Source organism: Staurois parvus, unplaced genomic scaffold (genome assembly GCF_062004578.1).
Source record: "Staurois parvus isolate SC_StPar_1 unplaced genomic scaffold, SC_StPar_1.0 ptg000229l, whole genome shotgun sequence".
Taxonomy (NCBI): Eukaryota; Metazoa; Chordata; class Amphibia; order Anura; family Ranidae; genus Staurois; species Staurois parvus.
In genome coordinates, this window is record NW_028318025.1 from 6,487,309 (window position 1) to 6,508,615 (window position 21,307).

Below are 21,307 nucleotides of genomic sequence, written 5' to 3' on the forward strand. Positions count from 1 at the left end.
TTGTAGAATTTGGCATTTACATCTCCTGTAAGACACACGAAGCGTAGACTCAGGAAGATATAATGCTCATGAAGCCTATGCTGCTGCACAGTTGCCAAGGGAACCTATTGGAACCCTGGATAAAAGAATATCCATATAATCACAAGTGGTCGGGTGGGATGCAGTTATTGAAGTTCCTGCTGCAAAGCAGATGTAGAGTGTTTAAAGACTGTGACATAAGATTCCATTGGTGCTGGTAATTTCTCCAAAATTGGAAACACAGAACCTGGTGATGAATATTAAATGGTACTAGAGATGTTGGAAGTAACAGGTAAAATAGACAGGAGAGATCTCCTGAATTGCCCATAAACTTTTAGCCAGTTGGTGCTATGAAAAGATGGCAAACACGTACAGTTCATATGGTAAATATCAAAGAAATACTACTTTATTGTGGAACTAAACCATTTTATATTTGATGTCAGCAAATAAAATGTAGATAATTGGTGGTTATTAATTAGTACTGTATACAAAACAGTATACAACATGATTCATATCACTAAACATGGGAAAAGAGAGCATGTGTTTTTTTGTGTATTACCGACATACAACATATAATTCCTTTTATGTTTTTGTTCATAGGTCACATTTTCAGAGGGCCAGACACTCACTACAATCACTGTCACAGTTCTAGCAGACAGCGTTGCTGAGATGGCAGAGACAGTCATGGTTATCCTGACAAAAGCGACTACCATGAATATCAAGGATCCAAATAAAGGAGCAATACTGGACCCAAGCAGGTCAAAGGCTTTGCTGACCATCCTTCCCAATGACTCACCACATGGAATAATTGGGTGGAATGTCAATTCATCATCAGTTAAAGTGACTGAACCAGAAGGTTTGTGCAACATCTATACACCCTGGGAAAAATTATAAATAAGGGGAGGTCAGACACAGGGCTGGTGCTACCACTAGGCAAACTTGGCAGCTACCCAGGGTGTAGCCATGGCCAGGACCACTGATCACAGTCGGCCCTGCTGTAACATTAATTATATTTTCTCATCAGTTCATCAGAAGGGCCCAGGAGGCGAAGAGTAGAGAGGGACTCTTTTTTTTTCATGTTGGTTGCAGGTGGCTAAAGCCACGCTACATTTTGCAGTGCTGATCAATGTGACAACCGGCCACGGCTGCTCACAGCCTTTCACTGTCATTAGTGATTCTTTCACTGGCAGAGTGATTATCCCTTCCTCCGCTGCGGAGGGCGGAAGGTGAGACTTTAGCCCGGCGGCAGGAGGTGATTCAACAGAGAGGTGGCCGAGGGCACAGGCAGCAATGGGAACCCGATGCACAGGCAAGCAAACAATTTCTGTTTTCTGAGGCACAGACAGAGATACAGCCATACACTGTAAACAGACATAAATACTGCGCCTTCTGTACTGTGAGATCATCAACATGATTATGATGACGATCACATAAGCACAGTAAGATTCTTCCTGTTAGTTCTTATTTACACATGTGTTTGAGGGACATTAAAAATGTATGGATGAGCCACACTTTTATTGTCCCGCAACCACTCCTCATTATGCTGCAAAGGCACTGCCACCATAGTATGGCAATAGTGGTGGTTTGTTGTGTAAAACCCCCTGCTGCCATATAATGGTGGCAGTACCTTTGCAGCATAATGGGGAGTGGTTAGGGGACAGTAAAAGTGTGGCTCAGTGTAAATAAAAACTAACAAGAAGCATCTCATTGAGACTGTGTGTAAATCTAACAGGCTGACTGTCAGGTGGAAATGATCCAATAGCTGTGCAGCCTCCAGATCACTTCCCCCATGTTCCCTGCCATGCTTCCCAGGCCCTGTGCTCCCATCAACAGTCCTGGGACCTGCATGGTGGATGCCACCGGTAGAAAGGAGGGAGATCAGCGAACAGCTTCACACAACATCACTTCAAGTTCTCCCGAGTCAGTCTCCAAACAGAGCTAACATTGGCAAGGATTAGCTCAGTGTGGAGTTTATTTTGAAATTTATTTTTTTTTGGTGGGAGGGGCAAGTAGCTGGTCTTGCCAGGACAAAATAGTCTAGCACTGACCCTGGCCAGATGCAATGGGGTTGGTTTACTGGAGAGTGCAAAATCTGGTGCAGCTGTGCATGGTAGCCAATCAGCTTCTAACTTCAACTTGTTCAATTTAGCTTTGACAAAAAAACCTGAAAGCTGATTAGTTTCTATGCAGAGCTGCAGAAGATTTTACACTCTGCAGTTTTAGTAATTAAGCCCCAAAGTGTTTAATAAGAAATGTCAGCGCTTTACCTCTTTATAAAAACAGAGTAGGTCCAAGTCTTCAGGATTTAGGAAGGGGCAATTTGCATTTAAGAATGACTATGCAACTCCCCCATGTTCCCAGCATCCAGTTAAAGCCTCCACCTTATGCAGAACTCAACTGACTGTGACGAACAGTTGTGAGTCAAAGTGAGCCAGTGGCAAGGTACTCTGGCAGACCTAAAGTTGTCTAAGGAATTCTGCTCTACAACACTCTGACTTTATTTCATATTTGTAAAGGTCTATGATTAAGGCCAACCTTGTGAGTGAAACATGTCAGAGGAGGAGGTCCCAGATGAGGACTCTCTGTTCTTGTTATCCAGATGAATACATTTGCAAGGTTTTGATTTTTTCACTAATGCCAGGTGTGCATACTAGCTGCAGAGTCCTAAAACCAAATCCATTGATTTTTATTATGTGTGATGGCACTGTTCCTGGTAAACAGTTCTGGAATTTGAGAATATCATTGTATATGTAGCTCACTGGCAGGTGCCTTTTAAGGGTATGACATCTAATATGATATTTTTTTTATCCAAACAGGAAATTCTACCATCATCACTTTGCAAGTGACTAGAGAACAAGGATTGGTGGGTGATATTGCTGTTTACTTGCAACCTCTACAAAACATCTCCCTGCCACCTGTTAACAGAGCCACAGAAAATGAAGATTATGCAATTAAAGATAGGATCATTATTATCAGGGAGAACAGCATGTTTGCTCAAGTAAAACTCATCATCTTACCTGTAAGTAAATGTGTGTTAAATACTTGTTAATGTGCAAAAAAGGTGCATTAAAGGTGTTGCTGGACAAGATGTCTGACCCCCTTTAGGTGCCTACCAAACTCTTGGTCTGAGATAATGTACTGGATTGAACAGTTTAGTAAACATAAACATATGCAGTGGCCATGACTTGGATTCAATGGCCACTTCTGGCCACTGGTTTACATTGTTTCTCTTGGAACTAAACTGACAGAAGAATAGGGTGACAATTTGCTCTTCTTTGCTAGTTGAACACCCTCCAGGTTAGCTAGATAGGCTGTTTTTTTTTTTTTTTTTTAGGCAGAAGCTGAGTAGCAGCCTGGGATGAGTCAGCCTGTGAGTGAGGCAGGAGTTCACCTCAGGAAAAGCTGGGAGGCTCTGACAGGTTAGGACTTCTGGAGCCCTCCCACTCTTTCAGAAACTTAGAGAACTTTCTAAAAGAGGGGTGGAGTAAGGCCAGATATGCATGTTTGAGGGACCTTGGCCAATCCCCTGGCAGGAGGCCAGGCATGGTGACCAAGGCAATCCTTAAAAGCAGCAGAGCCTGTGCAGCAGGTCAGTGTCAGGTGGCAGATGGACTGAGAGGAAGGCTGGAGTGAGGGGCCTGGGAAGGAGCCACAGGGAGGGGGCCTACCTGTTGGCATTTGCTGGAAGAGAGGATCTCCTCTGTCCCATCGTCTTCTTGGGAGGATGGCCTGTGAAGCAGAGAAGGATCCATCCCAGCATAAGGCCTGAAGGCAGCCACCAACCTACTAGGCAAACAGGGAAAGACAGAGTGAGTACTCCTACGCCCCTTGAGCCAGATAAGAGGAGAGGGTGGTCAGATGCAATACCCAACTAGTCCACATCCAGTACTGTTCTAAACCTACAGTTCTTGGGCCCCCTTGCCCAGGGATTACCCTCAGGCAGAAGGGTGAAGAGGAGGATTCATCTAGGGCCTGAGGAAGTACACCAAAGAGCTTTGGATGCTTTTAGAGGAGACACTATTTTTGTCCACATTTTTGTTCACAGTTGCTCTACGTTGTCCTCGAGTTTACAGTCTCCTTGAGCATCCCGTATACACCTAGACCCCATCCAAGATGTTGACCCTTAAAAAAACAACAAAAACAAGCTCAAGGACTATTTACTGATTCCAGTGTGCAAACTGTGAAAGAAAATGCGTGTTCCCTAGCTATGCAGAGCTTTAGGGGGACCCAAAACTCAGCAACCCATAAGGGGATAGAGCTACACTAGTCATCAGTGCTGGGTGTACTAATGCACAGTGGGCAAGTAGTCTTTCAGTTTCTCCACCCCTAGTCTTGGTCTGACTTGTGTAAAGGCAATGATGTCTTATTTTGGTAGTGTTCTAAGGTCTTCCTGTGAAATAGGGTAGGAGGTTTGACAAAAGACAATAGGATCAGGAGTGTATGAAATAAAAAATCTACACAGAGATCTTATATTTTTTTGGCACTTTTGGGGAATTCTGAATTCTGCTAATTCAACAGTTGCAATGGCAAATTATTTAAAAAACACAGCTTTATACACTTCTTTATGCACTTTATAAACAAAGTCCTTTACCATATAAAGCCATGACACCACAAATGTAGTGTATTATACCGTTCGTGGAACTGTGAATTTAATTGCTTTGCTAGCTGCTACATTAGGGGTAAATATTCATGTATAACAAAATATGCTGTCGTTATGTTGTGTTTCCTCCTTGTCTGTTAGTTGTAATTACAGCTTTGGACAGGCAGACAATGGGCAACCTCCTGCATTATTTTAAACTTAATCTTCTCATGAAAGGATGTCAATTTAAAGTAGAACTAAAGGCAATTTTTTTTCATGTTGGATAGAGAACGGGGGGTTAAAACATATGTCAGTTTTTTTGCCATGTGTGTCCCTTTGGGGAGATTTATCTTCACTTCCAATCCCATAGCCAAACAGAAATTGAGAGGATATCCCTCCACAGTGGGGGAATCATTTGTTGTCACCAGGGTCACCACAACAGTTGTCCCCATGACCCCACTGAAAGATTTCTCTGCCATTACTGTTCAGGGGCAACCCATAATTTTGGATTTTCTTTCAATTTCACTTTTAGTGATAACAGTACATATGACACGCAGGGAGGGTAAATCTCCCTAACAGGCACAGACAGCAGTGAAAACTTGACATGTGTTCTAATTCCTCTCCACCCTGTCCAAAACTTAAAAAAAAGTTTACCCTTAGTTATACTTGAAGTGCTGCAGCTTTCATTAAATGCAATTCTTATATTTACCATGCATTTGCAGTATTTCCTATCTCATTCTTAGCCCTCTCATTATAGGATAACATCCCTGAGTTAAATGAAGGTTTTCTCTTGAACATTACTGATGTCCAGTTTGTGAATACTTCTGTATCAAGTGGATCACCAATGCTTAAAAGGCCTGGGGAGGAAATCTGTGAAATAACAATCCTGGAGAATGATGATCCCAGAGGAGTATTCCAGTTTAACGTTACCAAGGTGGGAGCATAATAGCTGATATATAACACTGGAGGAATGTTTATAATAACTTCAATGACCAGTTGGGCAACCACAATGATTTTTCTTCCCCACGAAGTCTTTTATTAAACTAAAGCTGCAGTACGGAAATATTAATTACACTTACAGTATATGATAGATACATGATGAGTGTACAGTGAAGGAACCGGCTGCTGTGCTTTACATTTGTCATGCACCTGGTGGAGATCGAGCTGATAGTGATGACGGGGGGGCCAGTCACTGGCCATCACTGACAGAGGGCCAGTGTAGCAGGTAGTCCCAGCTGGGTTTGCAGGAACCAGATGACCCTAGATCACCAGGCAGGAACTGGAATACAGTGACACTTGCTTGGCAGACAGGAGGGTAGCCAGGACACAACCCAAAATTCATCAACAGTTGCGCAGCAAGGTACAAGAACATTAGGCAGAGACAGAGTCAGGATACAAGCTTGAATCAGTGCACAGCCAGACAACGAGGTACAGGAATGCAAGACAGAAGCAGAGTCAGAATACAAGCCAAGGTCACAGTTGGTAAACAGAAATCCAAGGACAGGTCAGGGGCAAGCCGAGTTGCATACAGGTAAGCAGGTATGGCAAGCCAAGGTTCAGGTAAAGCAGGAACTAGATGAAGACCACTCAGTTCATCATCCATGTCAGAGTGCAGCTTAAACACATTTTGCCTAATGCCTAATAGTTTGCGCGAGTGTGACAATGCTTGCTGAGTATTATGAGCATGTATATAAGTATGAGCATGTGCCAGCCCTCTCGTTCCAACATGTACTGAGGTTTTCTTACAACATTCAAGGTTAATAGAGGTCAGCCTGTTTGTAGTCACCCAGACCTTGGTTTTCTAATGGTCATAAAAGCTATCAGGTTAGCTTTTTTAATCCTGTAAGACTATGAGCAATACAATAATAATCCATTCTACAAGAGCTTTGGATATGGTGGGGAAAAAATTGTGAAGGTAGTGTACTATGGTTTAGCAGCTTTATTCTCCTATAGGAGAATTTCTTTTAGCCCCACACAGCACCCACACAGCATGTACTTCATCCACCCCTCTCTCTGACATTCTCCTCTTTTGAGGCACATTGTATTTGTCTATTTTCTTCCATTTCTGCAAGAATTGCTGTGATCTTTTGGCCCCCTGCACAGGTATCAAGCTTCCTTGATGACTACCCTACTTTTTCTCTTCTGAAATCCCTGCAATCATTCTCGTGCAACCACTCACTCTGTGCAACCTCTCCAACATTCCTCTCCCACTATTGGATCACCACCTTTTTAGTTTCACCCTGTTCTGTCTTACACCTCCTCTTCCTAAAACAGCCTATCAGTTCCCCGTAGAAACCTTCACCACCTCAACCCTTCTCTGCTCTACTCTGCTACTGACCACCTCTATGACAAAATATAATCCCTGTTCTTCCCCAGTCTAGCCACTTCTGTCTACAACAGTTCACTGTCATCCTTCCGAGACAAGCCTTCACTACACACAGAATCAGGCCCTGATCCTTACAGCAAACAGCCAACACTCAGAAAGACTTCAACCGATATAAATCTGCCCTCCAAAAATACTATTCTTGCCTCCTCACTGCCAAACAGACCTATTTTATCACTCTCATTAACACCTTCTTATCCAGTCCCCGTCAACTCTTCTCTCTTCAGCTCTGTTCTTCATCATGCACTGCCTCCACCCACTAACTCACTCAATGCCCAGCAGAACGCCAATCACTTCAAATATAAGATTGATACAGTTTGTGAGGAGATCTCCAATGCGCAGGTACTTCCCTCACTTAACACTTCATGTCCACAGGTACTAATAACTACTTTCCTCATTCAACCACACTACTATAGACAAGGTTGCTAAACTTTTTTCTAATGTCAATATAATCACCTGCCCCTGGTCCCTGTTCCATCTCATATGCTACAGTCACCCTTTGGCTCTATCCTACGCTCTCTGACTCACATTTTCAATGTCTCCCTCTCTTCTGGCATCTTCTCCAACTCTTAAAACATGCACTAGCCACCTCCTTACGTAAAAAGCCCTCACTGGACCTCACCAATCTTAACAACCTACGCTCCATCTCCTTACTCTCCTTTTCCTCCAAGCTCCTTGAACATCTAGTTTACTGAGTGACCATCTCACCAAGATTGACCTTCTTGATCCCCTTCAGTCTGGATTTCACCCTCAACACTAAAAAACTTTAAAACTCACAAACAATCTATTAACGGCTAAAACCAATGGACACCATTATGTACTCCTACCCCTGGACCTTTCTGCTGTCTTTGACATGGTGGACCACTCCCCACTCATCAAAAAACTCTACTTCTTTGGTGTTCACTACTGTACGCTTCGCTGGTTCTCATTCTACTTATCCCGCCACACCTTCAGTGTCACTTAAAATTCTACTTCCTCTCCTCCTCCTCCTTTCTCCATCGGGGTTCCCCAAGGTTCTGTTCTTGGACCTCTCCTATTCTCTATCTACACCTCCTCCCTTGGTCAGTTGATAGCCTCCCATGGCTTAGAATACCATTTCTATGCTGATGATGCCCAAATCTATTTCTGTACCCCTTAACTCACTCCATCAGTCTTCTCATGCATCACTAATCTACTAACAGGCATATCAGACCGGATGTCACACCACTTCCTGAAACTCAATCTATCCAAAACCAAACTCATAATATTCCCTCCCCTATGTGCCTCTTTCCCTGACTTCTCTGTCACAATCAATGGCTCAACTAGCAACCTGTCCCCACATGAGAGGGTGCTAGGTGTGGTCCTGGATTCTGATCCATCCTTTCAACCCCACATCCAACCACTGTCCAAAGCTTGCCACGTCAGCCTCCGAAACAACTCCAAAGATACGCCCCTTCCTAAACAACGACATCACAAAACTTTTAATTCTCTCCCTGGTCATAGCTCAACTACTGCAATTCCCTCCTCATTGGCTTACATTTACATAGGCTATCCCCCCTTCAGTCCATCATGAATGCTGCTGCCAGACTCATCCACATTAAAAACTGCTCAGTGTCTGCTACCCCTCTCTGCTTATCCCTCCACTGGCTTCCGCTCAGCCAACAAATTAAATTTAAGATACTAACAACAACTTATAAAGCCATCCACAACTCTGCCCCCAGCTACATCACTAACCTTGTCCCAAAATACCAACCAAATCTTTCTCTTTGTTCCTCCCAAGACCTCCTGCTCTCTAGCTCCTTTGTCGTCTCCCATCCTCTGCAACTTCCTACCCAAATTTATTCAACTATCTCCTACTCTGTCCACTTTTAGATGAACCCTAAAAATCAATCTCTTCCCAGAGGCTTATCCTGCCCCCACCTAATATCTGTACATTTATTCTCTCCATCAGCCCATCGTCCACAGATATTACCTTTTGTATTTCTTGACCCACCCTCTTAGATCGTAAGCTCTAACGAGCAGGGCCCTCTGATTCCTACTGTACTAAATTGTATTGTAAATGTATTGCCTGTAAAGTGCTCCTTAAACTGTCGGTGCTATATAAATCCTGTATATTAACAATAATATAGGATAGTTGTATTCATACACAGCACCCTCTACATGTTTCCAGCTGCTAAATAGTATATCCAAACATGTTAGAATAAAAAAAAACAGCTCTCACTGCAAAATTCCTCTTATATCCAGTGATGTCTTCCGCATAAACCATTTTCAATTGCTAGCCTTCTTCAAAGTTGAATCTCAACCATCATCATGGACACACATTGTAGGGGTTTGTCACCATATAAGCCTGTGCTCACAGTACAGTACTGCAGAGAGGAGTGATGACAATGTCAGTTTCCTACCACATTGTGGCACTTTGTCACAATTGCAGCATTACTTACATGGGCACCGGCCATGTTGGCTTACAACTCTGCAGTCAGGGGTTGGTGAAAACATAGCTCAACACTCCTCTGCGGTCCGTGTAAACAAGGCCTTGCTTCTTTAAGAGCAGAAAATCAGATTTCAGATGCTGCAGTGTAAACACCAGCCAAACCTACAATAGACCGTGATGACTGTCTCTTATTGATCTCAGGGACATGTTATCTGGGAATGAAACTTTGTATTTTAACCATATAATGTATCAATCAATAACTGGTAACATTGACTAAATCCAGTACTAAAGGAGCTCTGTGTCAGGTTTGAAGTTCAGATGTAGGGATAGCAGTTGCCTAGGGGTTTGAAACAGGACTGTCCTCTTCTTTACATTCCCCCACCAGCCCTGTTCTAACAGAACTCTTTTGTAGTCCCCAGTAGCCTTAAATGTTCCAATTATTTTTCTTGTAAACATGGCACTAATTGATCATATTGTGTGTAATCATACTGTGCATAATTCTACTGCATTTTGTTTCCCTATGTACACCGTATATCATGAATGATTGGCCATTTGGACTTGTAAAAAGTCAAGGAGGTGATGAAATGCTAAAAGTGCCCCGTTCCCTTCTCCTTAGTAGAACTGTTCAACATCATAAAATAATCTTGCTATTGTTTTGTGCTGTAAACATGAGGTTGTGTATTTTTCAGACTGTAAATGGAGCTGTGCTGGCTTACGAAGTTCCACCTCCACAGAATGTACTCAGGCTTCCTGTTGTCAGACAAGCTGGAAACTTTGGCATTATCACTGTTTACTGGGAAGCTCTGCCAATCACAGCGAGTCGTGATGACTTCATGCCTTCTTCAGGGAATCTCTCATTTTCTGATGGACAGGTCTGTACAACTGTTATACATAAACTATAGTGATGAAATCACATCCTCTTCAGGACTTGCTGCTGTGCAGTTTAACGCTCTAAAAAATGTAAATGATTTCTCAGACATTCTTTTATAGCTGTGCAAATATAAAAACAAAATTGGCATGTTTTATAAACACATTTTTAAAATAAAACCATTTTCTGTATGATTTGTAGGACTACAGGAAAGCTTACCATACACAGTACAATCTGATGGTATAATATTTGGACAATCAACTTTAGATGTGCCAAAACTATATAAAAATGCAGGTCCTTATACTATGTAGCTTTAGGTAGATATAAAGGAGAGTGTACAGTCAGATTGTAGTATGTGTGGTGAGCTTTAAGAGTAGCTGCAAGGGTAGGATAGTTTAAAGGGTAGCTGAGACCAGATTTAATTTTGTGTTCACTACACACATTTCTGTGTACTATCCATATCTGTACTATCCATATCTCTATACGGTCACACAGTTCATCCACACAGTATATTAAAAATAATAGTAGTGTTCTGCATGTGAAGAGAGAGAGAATTGTGATCAGGCTTAATTTTAGGGGGCAGATGAAGTGTTAGCACAGCTTTTCTTAACTGGAACCCTTTAAACGTATGCAAAATCTCAAGGAACCCCAGTATAAAGTGTAAAAAACCTAAATGTTACTTATCAGTGGGAAACCTAGGACAATGCATACAACCGACGTGATGAAAATAACTTTGCATCAAAAGCCGCCCTTCACATCAGAAGTCCCCCCCATCATATCATAGGCCCCTTTATACATCAGAGACCTCCCATCACAGCAGAGATTGCCCATGACTCCCCAGAAGTCCCCCATTACATCAGAGGCCCCCATAACATCAAAAGCTCTCCATCAGGTCCAAGGTCCTCTCTTCACATAAGAGCCCCCTGCCCTCACATGAGAGTCCCTCAGCACATCAAAGTCATCCCTATACATTAAAGGTCCCCTACACATGAGACCTCCCATCACTGAGCCCCCCAATCACACAGTCACCCCATCACAGAGCCCCCTTTTCAGAACAGAACCCTACTTTTTGGCTCCAGCAGCGCAGCAGAGGGTAGGAGGTGGAGATGGTCTGGAGGAGGCAAACTGAATTCTGAGAGTGGCCCTGCATGCCGCCTGCCCTAGATCAGAGTCATATGTTGCCATGGTGCTGGTGAGCCAGTTTTAATCACCATAGCAATGAATCATGCCATGAGTCTTGGTCCTAGAGTGTCATTGATTGTTATGGTACTGACATTCAGCCTGCCCAAACCATGACAACTCATGACACTGGTAAAGGGAAAATTGAGTCCCGTGCCCATGGCACCTCAGGGGAAACCCTGACAGCACCTCAGGGTACCATATGCAAAACTGTGTTATAGCAGCAATAAGTAGTAAGGATAGGTGTTAGTTGGAAACACAAGGGTGGTTGTAGTGAAAATCACATTTGTTTTTTCCACTGAAAAAACATGATTTTAGCATCAATAATATTTAACCAAAGAAGACAGTAGATGCACAACCTGCAAAACCATCTGTGAATTACAGTAGTAGACTGTAGGTGACTGTGTTAAGACATGCATTGTCCACTGGAGGGCAGTGGAAACCACATAACATGAAAACAAGGAAACAGACTACACATGGCCATTGGCCTGTTACATACAATAGATCATAATATGATGCTTTGCAGTCATTTTGTTTTATATTTTTTTATACAGTCTTATAAATATTAAATAATGCATATTTTGTTTTTCTTCAGTCGGCAGGAGTAATAGAAATTGTAATTGTGGATGATACGTTTGTGGAGTATTTAGAAACATTCAATGTTTCGCTAAAGCGGGTGACAAATAATGCCAGTCTAGGAAATGAAGTCACCGTTGTGGTCAGCATTCCACCAAATGATTCTCCTCTTGGATTGTTTGGATTTGAGACCAATAGGGTAAGTATGTCATAGATTTGCACTATATGCGTAAGTGTAAAAATATTTTTTATAATACCGAAAGACTAATTCAGTAAGTTTTGCCATTTACTGTATTTATTTCTCATATAGAGATAATTGTATTTTTAAATTAGGAATTAGCCCCTTGTTTTTTTGCATACGTAATGGAAGTGATGTGAGTAAAATGCATTATTTGTGATAGCAGACACAATATAACCTGGATGCAAACCACTTATCCTAGTGTAATATAACAGGGGCCTTATGCCAGGCTGCATGACCTCCCCATGTTTAACTGCAATGTTTTGGGGAAGGACATCCCCAAAGGTCTCATTAACCCATTCCTGCCTGGACCCAGGGGAGATTCTCTAGACCTACTGAGATACTATGGACACCCCTCTAAGGGTCATTCTGGGAAACCCTCAGCCAGGCCTGACCATCATCCCCAGCAGTCTGCTTTATATATGCTTCAGACCTTCCACAATGAACTCCGGTTGTAGCTTTTGCCAGCAATGGCTGTTTCCAGAGGATGTCCCCATCGTATAGATAGGAGAAGGAAGATTCCACACAACAAAAGCCTTTTAACTATTTACTGAATACAGATAATTAAATATGTATATACTTTAGTCATCCCTTGACAGGGAATATTTGATTGCAAATGATACAGAGAGAGAGAATCAAAAGAGAGAATAGTTGAGGAGAAGCCCACAACTACAAGGGGGGTTGCCCTGTGTCCAGCATCCCATGCAAAGCGGATGCAAGTAGTCCCAAAACAAGTCTTGCATCTCCCTACCTTGCTTCTTCCCTAAGGGAAAGCCACAAAAATAAAACCTCAGTAAATACATCCAACTGTAGTTCAGCACTCCAGTAACAAATCCACTTGTGGTTTCCCATCATGACTACTCATGCTACTTCCCTGTTACATATGGTGTGGCTATTATTCCCTGGTGACACCTGAAGTCACTACTCACTCTTACGCTGGGGGCCATTATTTATTTTTATTTTTTTTCCACTATCCATTTGTTTATATTCACCTGTCAGCTGGGGATCCCCAGCTAACAGCGGAATTTGCCAGGTTGGTGTTAGTCACTGGTTGGTAGGAAACCGACAGGTGCAGGCTCCTAACTTCCAAGAACCCTATAGCTGGTGCTTTGCTTGGCCAAACACCCATTCATTCAGAGAATTGCAAAGGCCTGCGTACACAGTGCAGAATTATCCATCATATTATGTCCACCGTCTGCTCTAATGTTCTTTCTCAAAGAGCATGCATAGTCCCCTAAGTTTTTGGCTGCTTCATAGCAAATGGACAGAAAAAGAACATACAAACTCAATGCAGACTGTGACCTTGGGAAAGGACCAAAGATTACAATACTGCTAGGCAAAAGTGATAATCACTTGGGCCATCTTGCTGCCCAAGTAATGAATAATGTTAAAATACAGTGGAGAATGACTTCCCTTAATGTGACAATAAGGAGTTGATATTTTGTATTTATTGCTGAATTGGTTTTAAATGTGATCACATTACATCACTGTTTTTTTAGGTTGTGATTTCTGAACCTCAGAGAATAGGCGACCCAGCTGGAGAAGTGACTCTGACAGTCGTGCGAAGTCAAGGTGGTCGAGGTGCAGTGAAAATTATCTGGATAGTGGAGGAGTCTGGACAATATGACCTAAGCCCATTAAATGGAACTCTAATCTTCAACGAGGTACACATGAAGTCCTTTTATTGTATTGGATATATTTTCAATAAAGCATTTATGCTTTTTATATTCTGAAGACAAAGTATTTCAGTTGAATGGATAAAAAAGCTTCCTTTATAAAAAAAAAAAACATTGCATTGTATGAAATGTCGTAATAGGTAATTATATGGGTCCTTACCTGTGCAGTGCTATTGGAGTGGCTTATATAACAAATACGGCATTCATTTTATAAATGAAAGCTGTTATACTGCTCTTTGCCATGTAGCAATTCTTATGTAACAACAGTGACAATATATTGTTGATCAGGACTCCAGCCAGAGATTTGTTTTATTTCTGGCTATCCCACTCTCTGCTAAATATGTACGTTGGACATCCTTGGAATTAGCCTATCATTTTCTATTGTTGATAAATATTTTGAAAGATCTTTGCAATAAGTACCTATTCCACTTGGAAGCTGATGCTATTATGCAATCTGTACGTCTTATGTCACTGCCAGAGTTTTCACGGTGCTTTCAGAGAATTTATGGATGAAATGACAGTAATTTGTCCTAAAAGTGTATGGATTCCATCAGGCTTACCTGGATAAACCTATGTGAGACTTAGACAGACTGCAATAGTCGTCTTTTGGCTGATTTAATTTGAGAAGGTTGGAAACCTGTGACAAAGAGAAATTAGAAATACAATGTACAACTTGACCTAGATCTAAGGCAGCCATTGTAGTACCAATGACAGTGATTGAAAGTCTACAAATGTTGCTTCAATGTTTGTGGAGGCTTCCTGTGCCATATGATTTGTGGTTAAGTGTCTTTATACACAGTAAAAAGATATTAAGGTTCCCAGATTCTTCTCATTAGGGCTTTTTTTCAGCCGAAATGTGGTGTAATGCAATTCCTACACCTCATGCACTGAATGTATGTAATGGCACAGGGTGCTGGAGTGTGCTGGATGGTCTGTTGATGCTGACTGCTATTGTTGTTTGAGGGGATATATTTTTGTGGGGGGTCTATTGTTAACGGGGAGGACTATTGTTGCTGGTGGGTGATCTATTGTTGCTAGGGGTGGGTTTTATGTTGCTTTGAGGTCAATTTTTGCTGGGAGGGATCTACTGTAGAGGGACAAGTCTATTGTTGCTAACTGCAGGAGGGTCTATTGATATTGAGCAGGTGAGCAGACATCTGGTGGAGGAATTGTGCACATTTCTTTGGTTGGAGCACTCAGTGATCGCAGGAAGAAGGAAATTCTATATAGAAGCATCTTTTTTGGACTTTTATATTATCATCACTTATAGTATTCACTATTATTTATAAATTAGCTAGATTTGTAGTGCTGCACTTTATTTTTATTAATTTATTGCCAGTGGTCTATTGTTGCTGGAGGGGTAATTTTTTGTAGGTGGCTCATTGTTGCTGTGGAGATCTGTTTTTGCTGGGGGGTGTCCATTGTTGCTGGCTGCAGGAGATCTATTTTACTGATTTTCTTGTTATCATTAACAAATTCCATACAAATTACTTAGGACCACAACATGATACTTGGTTCTGCATTCTTTAAAAGGGCTGTACTGGGAGGTGAGTAAGGGGCAGAGACAAGGGGTGATTTGGAAAGAGAGAGTTCCAGTACCTATTCTCTGAGAAAAAAAACCCTGCTTATCATTGTCCCAAGAGCTCTGTCTGAGATTCTTTTGGCGGTGACCATGAAAATTCTAAATCTTCCAAGAGGCATAAAAGTTCCTATTTATATGATGTGTAAAATGCTCCAACAGTATACATTCTTTGAAGTTTATAAATCAATGTCTTATTTGCATTTTCAGACTGACACTAGAAAATCATTTACTCTGAAAGCAATTCAAGATGGCCTTCTGGAAGGAATGGAATCATTCACTATTCAGTTGGTGTCAGTCGACTATTCAGTCATCTCTCCTGTAGATGGTAAATCCCATGCTGACTATGTCTACACGTTAATAGCAACATGCTGTGTACATGAATCTCATTCTTCCAAGGTCTTGTACTCACAAGGGTTTGTCAATATCACAAAAGCCCTCAACATGGGGGTACTGGTCTGGGAGTTCTCCTAGGGGATCAGAGGGCACCACAGAATAGCATTCTAACACTGATTGCTAGGATTCAAATTGATATACACAAATTAATTGCTTGTTACTAGATAGCAGGGGGGAGCTGTAGTGTATACTGACAGTGCTGAACACTTCCCTCTTGTACCCGTTCAACATGTGTCAGGAGCCAGTTATACTAAATAGTGCTTGACATTGTAGATGTTTTAGCAAATTCTTGTCCAGTTACATGTGCAAAGCATATTGTAATAAGATATAAACGCTTCTGAAATTGTCCCCTAGTGTGAGAATCTTGGGGAGGCTTCTTATACACTCAAAGACAGTGGTATGAAGGTGCATTCCAGATAAAAAGTAGGATGGGGCTCATGATTTCCTACAGGCAGGGAGGACATTTGCCACCTGGTCCTGTACAAATAATATATGTTGGGATAGTGGTCCTAAATTGAGATACTCTTCTATTCATACTTCAAACAGTGTGGGACTGCCACCCACTCAGTGATAACTGCTGGGTAATATATAGCTATTTACTCCTTGTTCAGACCTGCAATTACATCACCTGAAAAAGTGAAGTATTTCAAAAACCACTTCCTTTGCAGTTCTGAGAAGATGAATAATGAAAGATAGGGATTATTTGTAAAGAGGGCATGGTATTTTACTTGAAATGAGCATTTATTATTTTTTTTTCATAGGTTCCTGGAAAACATTGCACCTGCAATCAGTATTTCATGAATACGACCTCTGGTTACAGGGCTGCTTGAAGTGTCAAAAGACCATGAATGTATAAATGTCACCACACTTAACTTCCATTAAGAACCACAAGTTCCTCTGTCGTGGTGGCAGGCAGGACACATAGGGGGGGATTTACTAAAACTGGAGCATTCAGAATCTTGTGCCACTGTGAATGGTGGGCAATCAGCTTCTAACTTCAGCTTGTTCATGTAAGCTTTGGCAATAAAACCTGGAAGCTGATTGGGTTTTATTCATTGCACCTGATGTGGCTGTGCAGGCAGATCCATGCCAATTTTAACTTTGACAGGAGCTAACAGGGAGAAGAACCCCCAAATCCTGTAAGAATGAAGGCAATTTAAGGGTGGGAGAGCTGCAGACTCTGACCATGCTTCGTGATATACTGTAAATATAAATACTTTATTGTCATTGCACAATTAAATTCTATAAAGACTCCTGACATCTGTAAACATAAAAACAATAACACACACACATATGAATATACGCACACTGTCTAAAATAGCCTAAAAAAGCCTAAAATGAAACCCTACCTCAGCAGCAAATCCAAGTCACTTGCTGCTAAGTAACATTATACAAGTTCACTGTTTAAGGCATGTACAAATTGAAACATGGTGAATCCATACAATTTCCCACATATCTCAAATATTTCCCACATATCTACAAAATACTAACATTCACTCCAATGTGATTCTTCAGTTTTCAAGTGGTGAATCATTCACGGGAAGACAGGGAGAAGAAGGTGGTGCCATGTATCTTATATAAATAATCCATAAACAGTATTGTTGTATATATAGATGAACAGTATATTTCTGACTTCCATCTTATTGCTTTCCAGGTACAGCCACAGTTGTTATTGCTGGGGATGTAGGGGCAGCTGGTATAGTTGGATTAGCCCCATCATCCCTTAATGTTCTCATTGGTGAGCCCTCTGGGAACTATAATGGAACAGCCCATATCAGGTATTTCATTCACTGTAATCAATATAATTTGTTTAGAGCTTCTTCTTAATCCAGTGATTATAGCATATAGTACATATACTATAATTTCCTAATCATATATTGGTCGGTATGTAATATGGTAAAGTACAATGTGCTAAATGCCGTCCATAGCAACTAATAGAACCATCTTGCAAAATTTGAATTCCTGTTTGAACTTCTTTTTTAGTAAGCCTGAGTATTTCTACTTTAATAGCCCCAAAAGGATATTTTGTGTTTCTGTGAGCAGATAGAAATAATCTCTAGTGCATGTCTGTCTAGAACATAACAATTTATGTGTTTAAAGGTTAACTGACACCTTGTAAAATTGAAGTTCATTGTTCTAGAAAGAGCTCTAAAAATGTCTTCATGTTAGTTTACTGTAAAGAAAACACTCTGTACCTTTAGAATTATTCCTTGTCTTTAAACACAGCCAAAAATAGATGACCGTGTCTTCTCAACAATGACAGGGAGTATGACTTTCCATGCAGCAGAGTAACTTCTTATGATGCTACATTGTGCCACTACTAACCTTTTTTATACGAGATCTCATATATATAAATATATACTACGGTATATTGCCAAAAGTATTGGGACGCTTGCCTTTACACACACATGAACTTCAATGGCATCCCAGTCTTAGTCTGTAGGATTCAATATTGAGTTAGCCCACCCTTTGCAACTATTACAGCTTCAACTCTTATGGGAAGGCTGTCCACAAGGTTTAGGAGTGTGTCTATGGACTTTATAGATGGACTTTTGTCTTTTTTCAGCCAGACTTACTATGTAACTATGTATGCAACTATGGGAATGTTTGACCATTCTTCCAGAAGTGCACTTGTGAGGTCAGGCACTGATGTCTGATGAAATATTCTGGCTCGCAGTCTCCACTCTAATTCATCCCATGGGTGTTCTATCGGGTTGAGGTCAGGAACCTTGCTTTGTGCACTGGTGCGCAGTCCTCTTGGAACAGGAAGCGGGCATCCCCAAACTCTTTGATCAGTTTCCTCCTGGATCTTTCATCCAATTTGGAGTGATGTCCTGATCAAGGGAGGGTCTGTGTTGCACCAAATACCTTCCGCTACCTAATAATAGACTTCACTGTGCTTCTAGGCATTGATAAAGCCTTTGAATTTTTTTGTATCCACCTCCTGACTTGTGCCTGTCCACAACTTTATCCCAGAAATCTTTTGAAGTGCCTTGCCACTCATAGTTGATTGTTTGCTTCAGTTGCACCATCAGGGACTGAAATGCTGCAGGAAAGCTCTCTTCATGCTGAGCTAATCTGAGCAAAATGACCACAGCTGATCACAGTTGAAAGTCAAATGGATTTGTGTGCCACTGAGAAGATGAGCTACACCTGATTGAGTTTACAAGTCATTTTTAGGAAGGGAGTGATCCTTTTTCCAACTCAGTGATTCTGTTTTTATTAATTTTTTTAAGACATGTTGGTGTTTTTTCACCACATTAACTAAGTTAAGGGAAAATTACCTTTCAAAGTAAACAGCCTACTTGCCTTTGGTGAATCTAAGACCCTGTTACCAAAGCTCAAAGCATCTTGCTTGAATTATCATCTCCCTAATGGAGCACTATTGCCTTCTTTCCATTTTTCTCTGTTATATACATATGGTTCCCACAGCTTGTGTCTACATTTTTCTTCAGTTGTTACATATGCAGAAAAGTCAAGAATGTGGTACTACAGCTGAAGAGGCTAAGTAACATGTAGCAAGGTGACAGCACATGGTGGAACAAATTCACCCAACGAATGTTTTTCAGCTGACCCCCAAACTCCTGTGAATAATTTAAAAAAATGTTGTGATGTGTCATGAAGACCAAACCTAAGCTGTCTTCCTCAAACAAACCTCAACCATCACTTTGAGAACTAATGTACATCTTGAAGGCGACTCTATCATGAGAAAATTATGGAGGTTGCCATTGCTGAACTCTCCTTTTGAGAATACTAGTTTCATGGCCGTCTGCTGACACATTGGTTTCAATATTCTTTTTGTTGCTGGAACAAGTGTAGACATAAGGAATTCTGAGTTTTCTGACACTAGCTAGAAACAGTTATTCACATTCAAAAGGGCTTGTTCTGTAATGGTGAAGAAATTTTGCTGCTTATCTAAGTCACTGCTTTGTCAGGAACATACCCCAGCGCTGCTGTAGAAGCAAATTAGTGTTATCTCTGGTGTATTAGTAATCCTGTAGACTTAGGTCCATACACACGATGAAAATATCCGATGAATGATCATCCTTTTTTTTGTTTTTTTTTAATACTAGTGTCATATTAAAAGTGAAGAGTTTACTAAAGTTATGAAAATTCTTGTACAACAGAATAAAAATTTGAAAATGATATAATTTATTATATTGCATTTTTGTATTTTTGGATGAAAACTGTACTGGTTAAATGAAAATCGTACGATCTGGTATCGTACGAGAAAATTATTTGTGCTTGTCACTTCTAATGATTTTGGACAAAAGCTTTCTATTAACTATCAGATTTTTTTGTACGATTTTCTGATCGTGTGTACTAGACTTTAGATGATATAAGAACATGTGAAAAGTTTTTATGATTGTCCATGATAAGTAGAAGTTTGAGAAGCATCAACAGAGACTTTTTTTCTGATGATATTTTTTATTCTTTAGTCTTATTCGAGGACCTGGGATTTACGGTGAAGTTACTGTTTATTGGAATATAACTCCTGTTTATACAAGTGAATTTGTTGAGACATCAGGAATGGTGACACTGAGAGACAGGCAATCTGCTGCTGTTATCATTATACAGGTGTGTGTAGAGAAATGTTTAGTGTATAAGTTATATATTAAGATTGATCTATTTGCCTAGTTTTAGGAGTGCTAGTTTTTTTTGTTTCTTTCCAAAAACGATTGTATGTTATTATAAAGAATAAATATAAAGCTTGTTTAATACATTTTTTAAACCTGTATTTTATATATATATTTTTTATTGTATGTATAAAGTTTTTGAATTGCAAATTGACACTTAAGGCCCCTTTCACATGAGCGGACAGATTGGGTCCGCCTGTCCGTTTTTTAAGCAGAGCCAATCGGACGCTTCATTGTTCTCTATGGAGCAGCGAGTGTAAACGGATACCTGACTGCATCTGATCTGATCCTGTCCACTAAAAACAGATGGATGGGGATCCATTCTCCATCTGTCTGGCTGGTCCGATGACAGTCGAATGGAAATGGACAGGCTGTCCATTTCCATCTGACAGCCCGTAGAGGACAGTGGGCTGTGTCCTATCATCTGCTTGCTCAGTGGGCAGATCCTCCACTAAGCAAACTGATCCGCTGATGGGTCCGCCCCGTGTGAAAGGGGCCTAAAATATGAAAAGAATTCCTAGAACACTAAGGGGGTGATTTACTAAAACTGCAGAGTGTGAAATCTGGTGTAGCTGTGCACAGTGTCCAATCAGCTTCTAACTTCAGCTTGTTCGATTAAACTTTGACAAAAAACCTGGAAGCTCATTGATTTCTATGCAGAGCTGCACCACATCGTGCACTTTCCAGTTTTAGTAGACCAAACCCTAAGGGTTATGTACATAGTCAGCACAGCAGAAGCTACCTTTCTGTATGTTCACCTTGTCCAAC

The 21,307-nt window shown here is 41.0% G+C and overlaps 1 protein-coding gene across 1 annotated transcript in view; it reads left to right on the plus strand.

Moving 5' to 3' along the window:
- ADGRV1 (adhesion G protein-coupled receptor V1) overlaps positions 1 to 21,307 on the plus strand; it is a 500,140-nt gene that overhangs the window by 207,743 nt on the left and 271,090 nt on the right. The window contains exons 56-64 of the mRNA XM_089679659.1: positions 619 to 874; positions 2,835 to 3,037; positions 5,355 to 5,531; positions 10,080 to 10,262; positions 12,033 to 12,212; positions 13,751 to 13,915; positions 15,717 to 15,834; positions 17,557 to 17,680; positions 20,342 to 20,480. Of these exons, the coding sequence (XP_089535785.1) occupies positions 619 to 874; positions 2,835 to 3,037; positions 5,355 to 5,531; positions 10,080 to 10,262; positions 12,033 to 12,212; positions 13,751 to 13,915; positions 15,717 to 15,834; positions 17,557 to 17,680; positions 20,342 to 20,480 (1,545 nt within the window). The remainder of the gene's footprint in view (positions 1 to 618; positions 875 to 2,834; positions 3,038 to 5,354; positions 5,532 to 10,079; positions 10,263 to 12,032; positions 12,213 to 13,750; positions 13,916 to 15,716; positions 15,835 to 17,556; positions 17,681 to 20,341; positions 20,481 to 21,307) is intronic.